Below are 15808 nucleotides of genomic sequence, written 5' to 3' on the forward strand. Positions count from 1 at the left end.
GTGTGTTGGTGAGGTGTGCGAACGACGAGTGTGTGCAAAGGTGTTCGGTGGTCAGGTGTGTGACCAAGTCTGTGAGTGGAATGAGTGTACCTGGGTGTGGAAGAGAAGGTGCAATGACGAGGAGCATGGGAACAGCTGGATGTATGAGCAAGGAATGGGCTGCGGGGTGTAAGCATGCAGGTGAGGCATCGACGGTAACCGGGTTAGCGGTTAGAACGACATTTAGCCGAATCGGGCCCTCGGTGCGTGCCGGGTTTTGCGTGCCGCGAGGACCAGCGGGGATCCGAACCACGGCGGGTTCGAAAGGACCGCCGTACGTGATCCACGCCGGGCCGCGCTTGGAACGGCCGCGTCCGTGCCCCGCTAGGCGGAATGGGCAGCCCGATAGGAAGGGTCGTCATGGCGACCCCTTTTTGTTGAGGCGTTCCGGCAGGTCGAGATCGGGCCATGGGATGGCTCCGTGCCGAGGTGGTGCGTGGGATCTCGGCCCGGGTAAACCTCCTTCCCTGCACCGAGTGTCGGACACATCCAGCCGCCGGCACCAAACAACCCGCATTCATTGCTCGGCTTTACGAAGCCGGGCTGTGGAAGTGAATTGGCGCACCAAGAGGCACTAGTGAGTGGACTGTGATGATGGTGATAGTGATAGTGATTTGATACGAAATTTAGAATAGTGGATAGAATTGGCAGTAATTGGCAAATTTTTGATTGGTTGGAATTTGGAGAGCAAAATTGGTAGTGGGAAATGCCCCGATGTGGTGGGATGGCAACCTTGCCATCTCTCACAGGGGGGGCAAAGGAGCACTAGTTATGGGGTTTATGGCAGTGAAAACTAGCCCGGGTGGGTTTGGATAATGTGTAGGGCCCTAGAGATTGACATTAGGTAACGTTAAGGTTAGGTAGTGACAAGGATACCTGTAGTGGGGACGTAGGTAGATTAGTGTGGATGATAATGACGTGGGAGCGCAATAGTTTAAAAGGGGTGACGGGGAAGCGCAAGTTTCAGAGGGGAGTAGTTAGATGAGATGATGCCGTGTGAGTGTTGGTGGTGTATTCAAGTGTATTGAGCAGGGTATGAGTAAATGAGTGTGAGGAACAGGTGTGATTGCACAGGTGTGCAACTGAACAGGTGTATGGAGCAGTGTTTGAGTGAGTAATGGTAATGTGTGTTGTGTTGACCAACTGGTCCAGGAAGAGGAGGAGGGTGCAGGTGGCACCAGGTGTGAGTGCACAGGTGTGCAACAACAGGTATGAGGAACAGGTGTATGGAATAAATGGTAGTGTGGAGTATATGGAGTATTGGAATGAATGGTCGTGGAGTGAGTATGGTGGAAACTATGGAGTGGAGTGGATGGTGCGAAGGTGTGAATGGGGGAAGGATGGACCCCCATCACGAATACCCGGGGCGGGTAGTGTAAGTGTTAGGTAGAGGGTATAGGTAAATTGTGGTTGGATATTGGCATCTGTGGTGCGGGTGAAAGAATGGTATTTGGATGGGTGCATTAGTGTTGTGGAAATGGCTGGGCGTGTAGCCTGTTAGTGTGTGTAGTTGGTTTGGGCACTCCACCACTGTGAGGATGTCAGCCAGGTGAGGCCGCAGGTGGGCTCTGGGAGCCGGTAGTAGTTGTTGTGGATGGGGCCCGAGGATCCGGAGGACGGACCCGGGTAGCCCAGTGCCAGAGGGCACCGAGTGGGGTGACAGAGCCAGGAGGGGCCTTCCCCAGTAGATAGGTTAGGGTGAGGAGCTAGGTAAGCTCGGGTGGCAACTGCAGTGGTGGAGGTGTGCAGGTGGGTAGACCTGCTGGGAGAGCTACACGTCACAGCCCAGAAATTGTGCAAGGGCACCGGGAGTTGAATCGGGAGAGTGAGACCCCAAATTGAGAAGCACCACAGTTTGGTCAATGGGAATTGGTTTTTAGAACCCATCGTGTAAGTTGGCCAATGGATTGGCAGGGAAAGACCCAGGGTAGTGTAAAGTGTGTTAAAGTCATTTAGAGGATAGTTAGGATTGAAGTCTCCTCGCACCATCTACATCCACTCACCTGAGGTGACGTAACTCCGCACCATGCCATGTTTTATTATTTTTATGATGCAAATGTTTGGAATGTGAGACGCATCATGACGTGGGTGTGACATTGTGCTTGATGTTCCATCTCTTCCTCCTTATGAGGATTGATGATGAATTGGGTGATGGCAAATTTTGAAGTAGAGGGATTGTGGAGACGAATTTGGTATAGGGGAAATATGGGGAAGACGTGACAGTAGTGACGGATTTGTAAATGTGTAGATTGTTGTACATATGGGGTAAGGGCAAGGGTAGTGTAGGTGACAGGGGGGGTGACGTACGGTAGGGACGAGCTTTCTCATTTCGCTCTCCGTACGCACTTCACCTTGCATTGCCTTTGTTGATGTGTACCCTTGTGACCTTACCCCTCGCTCATCTGTCTTGTCCCCCTTTTGTCTCCCACATGACCTGAGCGCCACTGGGCACCGAGGGGAGCGTGCGTGAGTCGGCCATTGTGCGCCCGGAACTCCCAGAACCAGCTGTCTGCATCGATGCACCACATTATGGACCACATGTCTGTGGCCGAGCACCACTTATGGACCCCATGGGTTGGGGCATGGCACCTCTGCTGGAACCGGCCATGAGGGCCCGAAATCTTGCTGGCGGACCTTGATCACAGGGCACCGATGCCCCACAGGTGAACCACACTAGTCGGCCCTGTGGGCCATAAATAAAATAAATAAAAATGGACACGTTGGGTGCATTTTATTGCAAATAGGCCGCCAGCAAAGGAAAAAGACAACAACTGGAAGAAATAATAATAGCCAGCAGAGGGAGCCGAAGAGCAAGAGACCACCTGCAGGGTTAGGGGTTGTCGATTTATTTTATGCATTGAACATTGATGAACACTGATGACTGTGCACCGATTGGTGCTTGAGGGTGCTTTGGTGCGTTTTGGGTGCTTTCATGGTGCATTGATGCAGAGCAGACTGTCTCCCCCCCAGAAAGAACAATCACAGGTCCTGGGCTAGTTTTGTAAATAAAAGTAGCGTCAATTGTAAATAATGCTCCCCACCGTCAATGTATAGTTTGAAGACCATTCCGCAATTCGGTTAACTGTGGGCGTGTCTGTTAGGCAGGGTGCAATGGAGCAGCGGGACATATTTATTTATGTTTTAAAACTGTCGCACTCAGGGTCAGGTTAAAAGTAGAGGGAACTACACCTACGTGTCACACTAAATAAAAGTTGTAGGCCCGGGACGTGCCTAAGAGGAGGAGGGTGCAGTGTTGCGGATATGAGGATTATCTTTTTTTGTATTGTATAGTAAATTGTTTGATTCTGGCCCCTCCTGCCTCCAGTGTTGTGTAAAGGTTAAAAGGGCGTCCCGGTAGTTAATTCCATAAAAGCACACATTGAAGGACACGATAAAACCCTTGTTCAGTAGTTTATATCCTTATTATGTGTTTTAGATTAAGGCCTTGTCGTCCATTAACATGACACTCCATTGCACCGAGTGAAAAAGATAGATTCCCTTCATTCCCATTCCCAAAAACCTCCATTTCCCCTTTCAACAATTGCCATTCGCATTGCCAACCTATAATTGCCGCCATTGGCCACGAGGCAGGGTTGGGGAAGAAAGGCGGGTCCCCACCTTGTCATAGAGGGGAGGAGTGAGTCAGCCCCACTCAACCAACCACGAACAAGGGGTTGGACTTGGAGAGGGTGTGGAGAGAAACATCAAGGAGGTTCGCGAAGGTGGAGGGGCGGGGCCTATATAACCCGCCGCGGGACGTTCCCAAAGAGGAGATGAGCTTTTACTGAGATGAGAGATGAGCTTTTACTGAGATGAGAGATGAGCTTTTACTGAGATGAGAGATGAGCTTTTGAGAGATGAGCTATGACAAGAGCTGGGCTGGGTCGTCAGAGGAAAGCGGAGTTGAGAGGGGTCCAAGAGAGAGCTGAGTTGTGAGGTCCAAGGCTGAGCTGCGTGGAGATCATCCAGGGAAGCACAAAGCCTGCTATTCGTCACCTTGCTCGCCAGCAGCAGCGTCCACAGCAGCAACAACTCTCGACAGCCGTTTGGGGCCTGGACGGCGGTTTTGAGCAGGGCCGCGAAGGGATGGCGGCTGCCCAACGAGCCGATCGTGCTGCCGGACCCATTGGACTTTCCTCTCCTTCCAGCCATTCCTGCCTACAAGCTCCCCATTCGTGTACGTGAGTTTGTTCTGTTTGTTCTGTCCTGGGTAGTCAATTAAGTCTGTATAAGCTAGTAATTTTCACTGTGTCACCTGCTTTTTCATGTCCCTGTACATAACCGTGACTGCTCCTTTTTGCTTGTGTGTGTAATAATAAATCCCGTTACTCTTCTGTACGTCTTCTTCTTCCTCTCTACATTCGGTCGTTTTAGAGTTTTCCACATTGAATAGCTGTGGCGCGATCGGGCCAACGTTTGGGTGAATCGGGGAAACTGTTAGGTCGCGGGGCCTCCGCTCGGCAAATATAACATCCTTAACCGCGGACCGTAACAATATATATGTATATACACAGTCACGTTCACCGGGGGGATTAAGATCCCCAGGGTGACGGGTGGCCGATTAAGCTTAAACTCCGAGGCATTCAATCAAACTATGGTGGTGTTATTTATCCGCGCGGGGGCGGAGGGTGACGAGCTTATACCTGCCGGACACGGCACGGGGTTTCTCCGATCCACCAACAATTAAACGGGACAGGACAAGGAATGAAAGTTCAACAAGTAATGGATTTAATAAAAATAATGCCAGGGAGCAAAGAATGCACAGTTGAATATTCCTAAGTTGAGGATCCTCCACGCTGACTCAAATACACACAAGGGGAAAATAAATGAAAGTAATTATTGTGTCTGTGTGGTGCGTTTGCCTGCAATCCGTGGGCTCCTCCAACGATGCCCGCGCCCTAGCGGCCATTGACGGCGAAACGAACAGGCCCGTGCTCCTTCCTGCTCAGCTGCACCGAGCCCCGTCATTCCGCTCAGTCCGCACACTACTCCAGCGTGACTGCCATGCGCCAACACCAAGAAGGAGAGAGTTCTTCCACCTTTTTCCCAGCCCGGAACACCAGGACCCAAGAGAGCACAATTTGGACCGCCAACGATGATTGTCTGAACCAAGCGAGCCGCAAGGATGTCGACCGCTAGTGTTCAATGTCAGAACCAAGAGCACGAACTACGACCGCACGCGATCAAAGCCAGGGTCAAGAGGGGGCCGTGCGACTGCACGCTATAAAATCCAGAGCCAAGAGAGAGAAAATGTGACTGCTTGCATGAACATCAAGAAGCGAGAGAGGGAAAATAATAAGTGACCGTTCGCTATGGATGTTGGGACCAAGAGAGTAAAATGGCTGCTGCTTCACGTTTTTGTCCCTGGTGCTTGAACGTCATATCATGATGTCCGCGCGCATTCCAATCAAAGAGTCCATCGTAGCAGTCCATCGCCCTGACCAATTATCACCTCTCGGGCCGGGGCGTCACGGCCCCTCCTGCCGGCCCCTGCGATGATTCAAATGGAGGTGTCAGTGGTGTTTGAATGTCCTGGTTCCGGTCACTTTATTTCGTGTTTATTTAGTATAGGTGCGGAGTGCACAGCTGCTGTGGTATGTGCCATAAGGAACAAAGGAAAAACCACAGAGGCAATTTACATACAGGGAATTACCCTTATACCCTTCCTAATTAACATAGCTCCACCCCTCTCATGGATACAATTATGCAACCTTATGCGACATCCGGTCTAACAGATTCCCTACTTAGTCACATGGGTGTTTCTTCTTCTTCACGACAGTCGGAGCACACCACCCTATACAATCCTGACAAATCTTATACTCTTACGATGTCTCTCTGAAAAGACCGACTGGACAACCCTCCCATCCACTTTCTGAATAAGCCTCTCCAAGAAGTTTTGTCACTCAAGCTTTTGGGTCTCACTATCTGCCATGATCTTTCCTGGGAAAACCACATTTCAAATCTGGCCTCCAAAGCCAGTCGCCGACTGGGCATCCTCCGTCGTGCGAACTCCTTCCTTGGCAAACCTGAGCTCCTCACCACATACAAGGCTTTCATCCTCAGCTCAATGGAGTACTGCTCTCCCCTCTGGGTTGGTGCTCCTGCCTCACACCTAGCTCGTCTTCACGCTGTTGAAACCAAAGCGTTCAGAATCATTGGAATCTCCCGCGATGACGCTATCTCCGAGGGCCTTTCACTTAATCACCGCAGGCAGGTTGGTGGTCTTTCCGTCTTCTACTGACTCCTCTCCGGCCTTGCCCCCCCCCCAGCTCTCTCTGGGCTCTGTCCCCCAAATATTCCTGCAGGTCGCACAAGATCTGCCTGCAACCCTCTTATGGTTAAACTGCCAAAATCAAGACTCTCTGCTCACCTTCACTCCTTCATTCCTCTTTTCTCCCGCCTCTGGAACAAACTCCCTCACTCTCTTCAATCCCACTCCTCCCTCCAGGTCTTTAAAACGGCTGTACACCACCATCTCTTATCTTCCCCAATCCAAGACCTTGATCTTTTCTACCCCCGCTAATTTCACCCCAAATCCACTTTTTTGAGGTGACTTTTGACTTCTTTCCTGGAAGTCCTTGGTGTCCTTGCGTTTTATACCTATCCTGCCTCCCCCCAGGCCCTCTCCCTCCAAAAACATCTCCCGATGTCCCTGCTCTCAAATGTTGTGTTTGTGTGCTTCCTCCCCTTCTCTCCCCATCTTGTCGACCGCTCCCCTTTTTATATACTTTGTTTGCTTGTTTGTTTGATTTGTTTGTTTGATAAATGCTAGCTCTTTCACGAGCCTCGACTCTGTATACAAAAAAAAACAAACAAACAAAAAAAATCTCCCGTGATGAAGCTACCTCCGAGGGCCTTTCATTTACTCACCGCAGGCAGGTTGTTGCTCTTTCTGTCTTCTACCGACTCCTCTCTGGCCTTGCTCCTCAAGCTCTCTCTGGGCTCTGTCTCCCAAATATTCCTAAAGGTCGCACAAGATCTGCCTGCAACCCTCTTATGGTTAAACTGCCAAAACCAAGACTCTCTGCTCACCTTCACTCTTTCATTCCTCTTTTCTCCCACCTCTGGAACAAACTCTCCCACTCCCTTCAATCCCACTCCTCCCTCCAGGTCTTAAAAACAGCTGCTCACCACCATCTTTTATCTTCCCCCATCCAAAACCTTGATCTTTTCTACCCCCGCTAATTTCACCCCAAATCCTCTTTTTTGAAATCCCAACTTATTTCCTGGAAGTCCTTGGTATCCTTGTGTTTATACTTCTCCCACCCCCCCCCCGCCCCCTTCCCATGCCGCCTCCCCCCAAGCCCTCTCCCTCCCACACATTCCCGATGTCCCTCACTAATGTTGTGTTTATGTGCTTCCCCTTCTCTCCCCATCTTGTCTACTGCTCCCCTTTTTATATACTTTGGTTCTTTGTCTGTTTGATTTGTTTGTTTGATATATGTTAGCTCTTTCACGAGCCTCGATTATGTATACCAAAAAAATAATAAATAAATAAATAAATCCGATCTGGCCTGAAAGTATTTCATTGGTACCCCCCACAAACGCAACAATATATATATATATATATATATATATATATATATATATATATATATATATATCTATCTATATATATATATATATATATACAGTGAAACCTTGACTTACGAGTTTAATTCGTTCTGTGACCGAGCTCGTAACTCAATTTGCTCGTTTCTCAAATTAAATTTCCCCATTAAAATGAATTGAAATGCTATTAATCCGTTCCAGCGCCCCAAAAACCACACCAACTTTTTTTGAAATATATATATATAAATATCTCGCGCTTTATATTTCACCTGTATGCAGCATACAAGTTGGCAGGATGGCCTGGACTGGAGGTACGCACACTTGACTCTAAACTGTCCAGCCTGGGTTTGAATCCCGACCCAGCTATAACCTGTCATGTCGGTGTTTCACAGGCAGGGTGATTCATCAATGTGTGTGCCGCTAAACTGGGCGCCCCGTTTGCGTGCCATTAGTTGTTGGATGTTAAGGATCTGTGTAGTGTTCTGGTAGTGTTCTGGGCCCTGTGCTATTTCTGGTCTTCATCAATGACCTCATCGAAATGAGGATCTGTGTAGTGTTCTGGTAGTGTTCTGGGCCCTGTGCTATTTCTGGTCTTCATCAATGACCTCATCGAAATGACCTCATCAATGACCTCATCGAAATGACCTCATCAATGACCTATCGAAAACCTTGATCTTTTCTACCCCCGGTAATTCACCCCAGAGTCCTTGCAGTGTTCATATGTTTTATTCCTCTCCCACCTCCCCCCAAGGCCTCCCGATGTCCCTGCTCTCAAATGTTGAGTTTGTGTCCTTCCCCCTCTCTCCCCATCTTGTCTGCCGCTCCCCTTGTTTTTTGTGTTTTGTATGTCGGTTTGTCTTTTTGTGTGATTAATGTTAGCTCTTTCACGAGCCTCGATCTTGTATACAACAAAAAAACAAAAAAACAAAACACCGTGTCTTCCACAAAGAGAAGGCGAGCTATCGCCGGCACTCTGAACAAGTTGTGGCCTGGCATGCTCTTCTCCTCTGCCGTTATATACGTCCTCCTCGGCATCTTTTTCCAGAAGAGCCCTGTCTCGTCACAGTTGAAGATTTGCTGGGGGATGTATCCTTCGGCTTCTATCAGTTCGGCAAAAGTTATAATAAAATCTTCAGCTGCCTTCACATCCGAGCTTGCTGCCTCACCATGCCTGACGACGGAGTGAATGCCGGTCCTCTTCTTAAAATTATCAAACCATCCCCGACTGCCTTTGAATGACTCTTCCGATGCCTCTTCCGTTGATGTTCCCGCCGTCTGCTGCACCAAATCCCCGTAAATGTCTCGTGCCTTCTCACAGATGATGCTCTCGGTCACGGTATCTCCTGCGAGCTGCTTCTCCATCAACCACACAAACAACAACTTCTCCATCTCTTCATGGACAGAGGTCCGGACCTTTGAAATAATCTTAACGCCCTTGGCTGGCGTTATAGCCTTTATCGACTCCTTCTGCTTCAAAATCGTACATATCGTAGAAGTACTACGATCGTACTGCCTCGCCAAGTCGACAACACGCACACCTCGCTCATGTTTTTCGACGATTGCGTGTTTTATATCCAAGCACATCATCCTCTTCTTCTTCTCAGCACTGCCCTTGGCACTCAATTTCTTAGGACCCATGGTTAAAAGTAAGAAATTTTCCAAAACAACAAAAATGCGAAAACAAAGTAACAGCGATACGGCAGAGATGCTTGCACGGCAAGATAACCACGTGACCTGAACGCTCGTTGGGCCACCTAGTGGCGGGTGGCGTAAGCTCGTAACTCAGATCTCGGCTCGCATCACAAAGCAAAAAACCGCCCGAGCGACGGCTCGTATCTTGGAAAACTCGTAAGTTGGTGCACTCGTAAGTCAAGGTTTCACTGTATGTATGTATATATATATATATATATATATATATATATATATATATATATATATATATATATATACATATACATATATACAGTATATATATATATATATATATATATATATATATATATATATATATATATATATACATATACATATATACAGTATATATATATATATCTATAAGGTATGAGGCCGGTACAAGGCGTCAAAAGGCGCGACACGAATTAACCGACGATTTTCTATACAGGTATGCAAGATTAACACCGAGAATCTTCCTCGGGACACACTATAGGTACACACACCGAAAGATAAATACAGTTTCGACAAAAACACAATTGTGAACAATTTGTCAATTACTTAACTTCGAAAGCGTGAGAGCGTGTGCAGCTTCGAAAAGACGTGACCTCGCCAACAAAGATCTCGCGAGATTCCAAAGTGAAGTTGTGATTCTTTTATATTTGTTGTGATTTTTTTGTGTGATTTGTGATTGTGATTCTTTTTTATATTTTATATTTTAATATTTGAAGTTGTGATAAATGTAGGGGTGTACTTACTTTTTCCACATTCGAAATTTGCAATTATGTTTATTTAAATTATACAATGGACTACAAAATGTAAATGTTTCATGATATTTGTTATATTATATCACCTTTATGTATCAATATTGTTGAAATGAAGATCAAATAGCTGTATGTTGAAATATGTTGAAAAAGTCAAAACTTTACATGGGGTTTACTTACTTTTTCACATGACTGTATATATACATATACAGTATATACACAGCCGTGGCCAAAAATATTGGCACCTTACACTTTTTTCAAATAACTCAATTCCCTCGAAAAACAAGTTGAAATTGACAAAAGTATTTGGTCTCCACAATTCTTTATTTCACTAAATATTACAGAACCTTTGTTTTTTTATTCAGAAGTTAATATATCCTTTTAAATGAGAAAATAAAAATAAATGGCATTGACAAATTATTGACACCCTCGACTTAATATTTGGTAGCACAGCCTTTGGACAAAATAACTGCAGTCAAGCGCTTCCTATAGCCATGAATGAGCGTCCTGCACCTCTCTACTGGCAGTTTGGCCCATTCTTCCTGTGCAAACTGCTCCAGTTCTCCCAGATTTGAAGGGTGCCTTCTCGCAACTGCTGTTTTCAGATCTCCCCACAGGTGTTCAATGGGATTTTGATCTGGACTCATTGCTGGCCACTTCAGAACAGTCCAGCGTTTTGTCTTGAAACATTCCTGGGTGCTTTTTGAAGTGTGTTTAGGGTCATTGTCCTGCTGCAAGACCCATGACCTTCGACGGAGACCCAGCTTTCTGACACTGGGTTGAACATTGCGCTCCAAAATGCCTTGGTAATCTCCTGATTTCATGATGCCATGCACACTTTCAAGGCACCGAGTGCCAGAGGCAGCACAGCATCCCCAAAACATCACTCAACCTCCTCCATGTTTGACTGTAGGGAAGGTGTTCTTTTCTTTAAAAGCTTCATTTAGTTTTCTGTAAACATAGAGATGATGTGCTTTCCCTTAAAACTCTAATTTGGTCTCATCTGTCCACAGGAGATTCTCCCTGAAGGATTTTGGCTTGTTCAGGTGTGTTGTGGAAAACTCCAATCTGGATTTCTTATGTCTCTCTCTCAGCAGCAGTTGGGTCCTCCTGGGTCTCCTTTCATTGAAGTGGTGACAGATGGTGCGAGTTGAAACTGTCATACCTTGTGTCTGAAGGTCAGCTTGAATCTGTTTGGCAGTTGATCGAGGTGCTTTCTCGACCATTCAAATAATCCTTCGCTGCAATCTTCGATCAAGTGTTCTCTTGCGGCCACGTCCAGGAAGGTTTGGCTGCAGTGCCATGGGCCTTAAACATCCTGATAACATTGCGTACTGTGGATACAGGAACATTAAGGTGTCTGGAGATGGACCTGTATCCTTGAGATTGTCCATACTTGGCTACAATCTTGTGTCTGACCTCCTCAGACAATTCTCTGGTTTTCTTTGTTTTCTCAATGCTCATTGGGGTACACACAGTGACACATAACAGCAGAATGACTCCTTTTCTCTATTAAAACTGGTTGAATGAGTGATTTTTATATTGTAGGCACCTGCAACTCACCAAAGGTAAGTTCAATTCCAAAGTTAAGGAGAATCACCTGCTTGAAACCTAATTATTTCTAACAACTTCTAAAAGGTGCCAATAATATTGTCCGGGCATTTTAGGATTTCTGTGTGGAGTAAGATAACGTTTAGTAATTTTTTTCAGCTTTTTTTGTTTTGTTCCACTGAAAACCAAAGAAATACATGTGCGGATACCAAAAATATATTTTTATTTCAACAATTTTCTGGAAGAAATGGTGCATTATTTGAAAAGAGTTCAATGGTGCCAATATTTTTGGCCACGACAGTAGATTGTAAAAGATAGCAAACTGAGCAGTAAAATAATTTAAATTCTTCATTCATAGCCTGCCGTTTCGCGAGAAAACAAGTTCTCTTCCTCAGAGTGTGGTGTGGTGGTGAAACCTTTAAGTTCCATTGGGGACGGTTCATGTCATGGAATGGTCCAGGTCCTTGCCAATCACAGAGCTTCCCTGCATTCAAATGACTCTGCCCCTTTTGTTGACGTTGTAATTGATTGCGTCGTGCTTTGTATGTGGGATTTAAGTCGATATTTCGGTTGATGGAGTTTTCATCAGTCATCATCATCAGTTTTCATCATCAACCAATCGATGACATGAACCGTCCCCAACAGAGCTTAACGGTTTTACCACCAAACCACAGTCAACGCCTATGAGGAAGAGATCTAGTTTGCTCTCGAAACATCAGGGTATTAATTTAAAAAAAAAAAGAAAACACCTTTAGAGGCCATTTTTCCCCGCAAAGCGGGGGTTGGCCTTTTTCGGGCACCGTGGTTGTTGTTGTTTTTGTTGGTCCCCTTTTTAAAGCAATGTTTTACGGCTGGATGCCCTTCCTGCCGCCAACCCTTTTTGTCGCCTTTTACGACAAACAGGGAATTACCAGTGAACTGGTACTCAATTAGCCGACCTCGGAAGGATGACAGGCTTTGGTTCAACCCCTCTGGCGTTAATTCAGCGATCGACCGGGATTCGAACCCAGGATCCTAGGATCCTAAGCTGGCACCGAGCCGCTAAGCCAACACCAGGCTATTAATAAAGAATTTAAATTATTTTACTGTTCAGTGTCCTATCCTTTACGATATGAATCCTGAGCTGTAAATCTTTCGACATGTACGTATATACCATCATCATCGGGTCGATCTCGATCGGACTCTGTAAAGAGTATGTACATCAGAGAGAGTGGGCTGATACAATGGCTGAAAGGTATGCACACTCACTCTTCACCATCTAGCCTGGGTTCCAATCTCAATCCAGCTTTAAAATGTCATCCCATTCTTTCACAGGCAGGGCAATTCATCAATGTGCGTGCCGTGTCTCGGACAAACATTCAATTGGGCATCCCATCTGCGGGCATTAGATGGTGGACGTTAGAGATCCTACGTTGTCCTAAGCGAAGAGTAGGTGAACATTCGCCGGGACCCTGGATAAATTCCAAATACCTGCCCTAACTAGTGCTGGGAGATGGATGGCAAACCGCTCAGCATGACCCCAGGCCCAGAAACTGCTTCAGCAGAACCAATGCTCCATAACATGGCAAGGAGAATGGTACATCGGGCCACGTATAAAGAGTTAGTTTTGTTTACTGAAAAACAAAGGCCTCAAACGTCGGACCAAATAAAAGGCCCACAACACTAATTCCCTTCAGAACAAGTGTGTTGACTTGTACAGGAAACCAATGATTTTCTCTATGGGAAGTTAAGGTGGGACTTTGTAGACCAGCATTTGCTAGTGAAAGCTGAAGATCCCACGGTATCTTTCACAAAGAGATGGACATTGTGCATGGGCACTCTACACAAATCCCAAATTCACTCCCTAACCTTCAGGCATTTTCATCGCCCATCTTGGCATCAAACTGGTTCTGCAGCTCAAATGTTCCTTAGTTTGCCTCGTGGTGAAGTCACAAAGAGCGTCACGTTAAAAGATTCAATCCAACATCGCAAACGTTTAAACGACATGAAGGACAATTTACTTTAGGTAATTGTGTATTACATTAGATTTTATTATTGCTGTGAATGTGTGCACAAGCTTACCTTTCTGACATCTTCTGAAACAGAACACGAAGATGACGATCAGTAATATTCCAAGAAGAGAAAGAATCACAGCTGGGATGATGATCCTTTGTTGTTGTGTTCGGCCAGCCTGTGTCGTTGTTTCTATTTGGTTTGTTGACGTGGTTGTTGTGGAGCTTGGTACTGATGAAAGAACAGTATCGATAGATGTGGATGTGTCTACAGTAACAAAACGTACAAGTAAGAATACAAAGTATTGCAATCTGACATTGTTTGTGAGCATCAGGGAAAAAAAACTTTCAAAACTATAAACCATACTATAGTATTACCTGGAAAGAAAGCTAATTTATAAGTACCGTGAGACCTCGCTATTCGCGGGGGATACATTCCTGGAAAATGCCGCGAATAACGGGGCATTGTTTCAAAGGAAAAAGGCGGGATAGGTTTCCGAGTCACGAAAATCTGTGAATAGAGAGGACCAAAATGGGGAGGAAAACTCCGCGAATGGTGAGGCAAATCCCGAGAATGTCGGCGATAATCCCAGAAATAGAACAACAACAACAGGCATTTTAAGGCCATTTTCCCTGCGAGAGCGGGGGTTAGCCTTGCGGTCCCCATGACAATGTTCTCCATTTTGCCCTATTTTCTGCATCTCCCCTTGTTAACCCCCTTGCCCGCATTTCTTCTTCGACCATCTTTAGCCAAGTCTTTCTCGGTCTTCCCCGTCTTCTACTTCCTTCTACATTCATTCCCATCACTCTTTTCAACCAGTCACTTTCATCCTTCCTCAACACATGACCAAACCATCTCAACCTGTTTCTCTTCACAGCATCCATCACAGGCTCTATTCCCATCATCTTTCGCAATTCATCATTTGTCTTCCTCTCTCTCAACGATACTCCACACATCCACCGAACCATTCGCATTTCCACCCTTTCCAGCCTTCGTTGCTGCTCTACGTTCATTACCCATGTCTCACTCCCATAAATCATAACACTTCTCACACATGCAGCATACACCTTTCCCTTCAGCTTCAATGACACTCCCCTCCTCGTCAGCACGCCACTCAGTTCCCGAAACTTCTTCCATGCACACCTCACTCGAGCAACCGTTGCCGAGTCTGATCCACCTTCTCCATTCAGCATGTCTCCAAGGTAACAAAATGTTTTCACACCTTCCAGCTTCACGCCATCTCCAAGATCCAACTCAACATTTCCTCCATCTGCAGCTCCCTCTGTGCACACCTTACACTTGAATGTAGCTGCCACACTGGTTATGACCCTCCCAAACCACTACATTTTTTGATGAACCCTCTCAGCAGTCACTCCGACACCCTTCCTGCACACAGCACACGGCCACTTCCCAGTTCTTTCCAACTCACCACATGCTTTACCACTTGCCATCACCTTCGTTTTTCCGATATTCACCTTCAGACCTTTTGTCTCCATACATTCCTTCCACTTGTTCATCTTCTCCTTCAGTCCATCCATACTTTCTGCAATCAACACCAGATCATCTGCATACAACAACTCCCACGGTAGACCCTCCTTTACGTTCTGAGCCAGCACCTCCATCACAGCTACAAATAGTAGTGGACTTAGTACCGACCCTTGATGCACTCCCACCTTCACCTCAAACTCACCACTGTTCCCGTCCTTCGTCCTTACAGCTGTGCGCGCTCTTTTGTACATTGCCATCATGACTCTGATCAACCATTCCTCCACTCCTAAATTCCTCAATGCCCATGACACTACTTCACGTGGAACCCTATCGAATGCTTTCTCCAGATCTACAAACCCAAGAAACAACTTCTTCGTCTTCTCCATGCACTTCTCCTGCAACTGCCTCACAATAAAAAGCACGTCTGTCGTTCCTCTTCCTGGCATAAATCAAAACTGCATTTCGTCAATCTTCACTTTCTTCCTTATCCTCCTCTCCAACACCCTTTCCAATACCTTCATTCCATGCTCCAATAACTTTGTCGCTCGATATGAGCCACAGTCCAGAGGGTCACCTTTCCCCTTGTATAGAGGGACGAGGGTACTCAGTTCCCAATCCACTGGAATGCGGCCTTCTTTCACCACCAGATTACAGATCCTTGTCATTCTCTTCACACCCCAACTTCCTGCTGCCTTCAACATATCTCCCACAACTCCCGTCGGCCCTCCCGCTTTTCTACTCTTCATTGCTTT

General features: G+C 46.4%; 1 protein-coding gene across 1 annotated transcript in view; it reads right to left on the minus strand.

Moving 5' to 3' along the window:
• LOC137430711 (uncharacterized) overlaps nucleotides 1-15808 on the minus strand; it is a 148956-nt gene that overhangs the window by 63123 nt on the left and 70025 nt on the right. Inside the window, exon 6 of the mRNA XM_078781329.1 lies at nucleotides 13638-13835. Coding sequence (XP_078637455.1) covers nucleotides 13638-13835 — 198 coding nt within the window. The remainder of the gene's footprint in view (nucleotides 1-13637; nucleotides 13836-15808) is intronic.

This window comes from Myxine glutinosa, chromosome 7 (assembly GCF_964187855.1).
Source record: "Myxine glutinosa chromosome 7, kmMyxGlut1.1, whole genome shotgun sequence".
NCBI lineage: Eukaryota > Metazoa > Chordata > Myxini > Myxiniformes > Myxinidae > Myxine > Myxine glutinosa.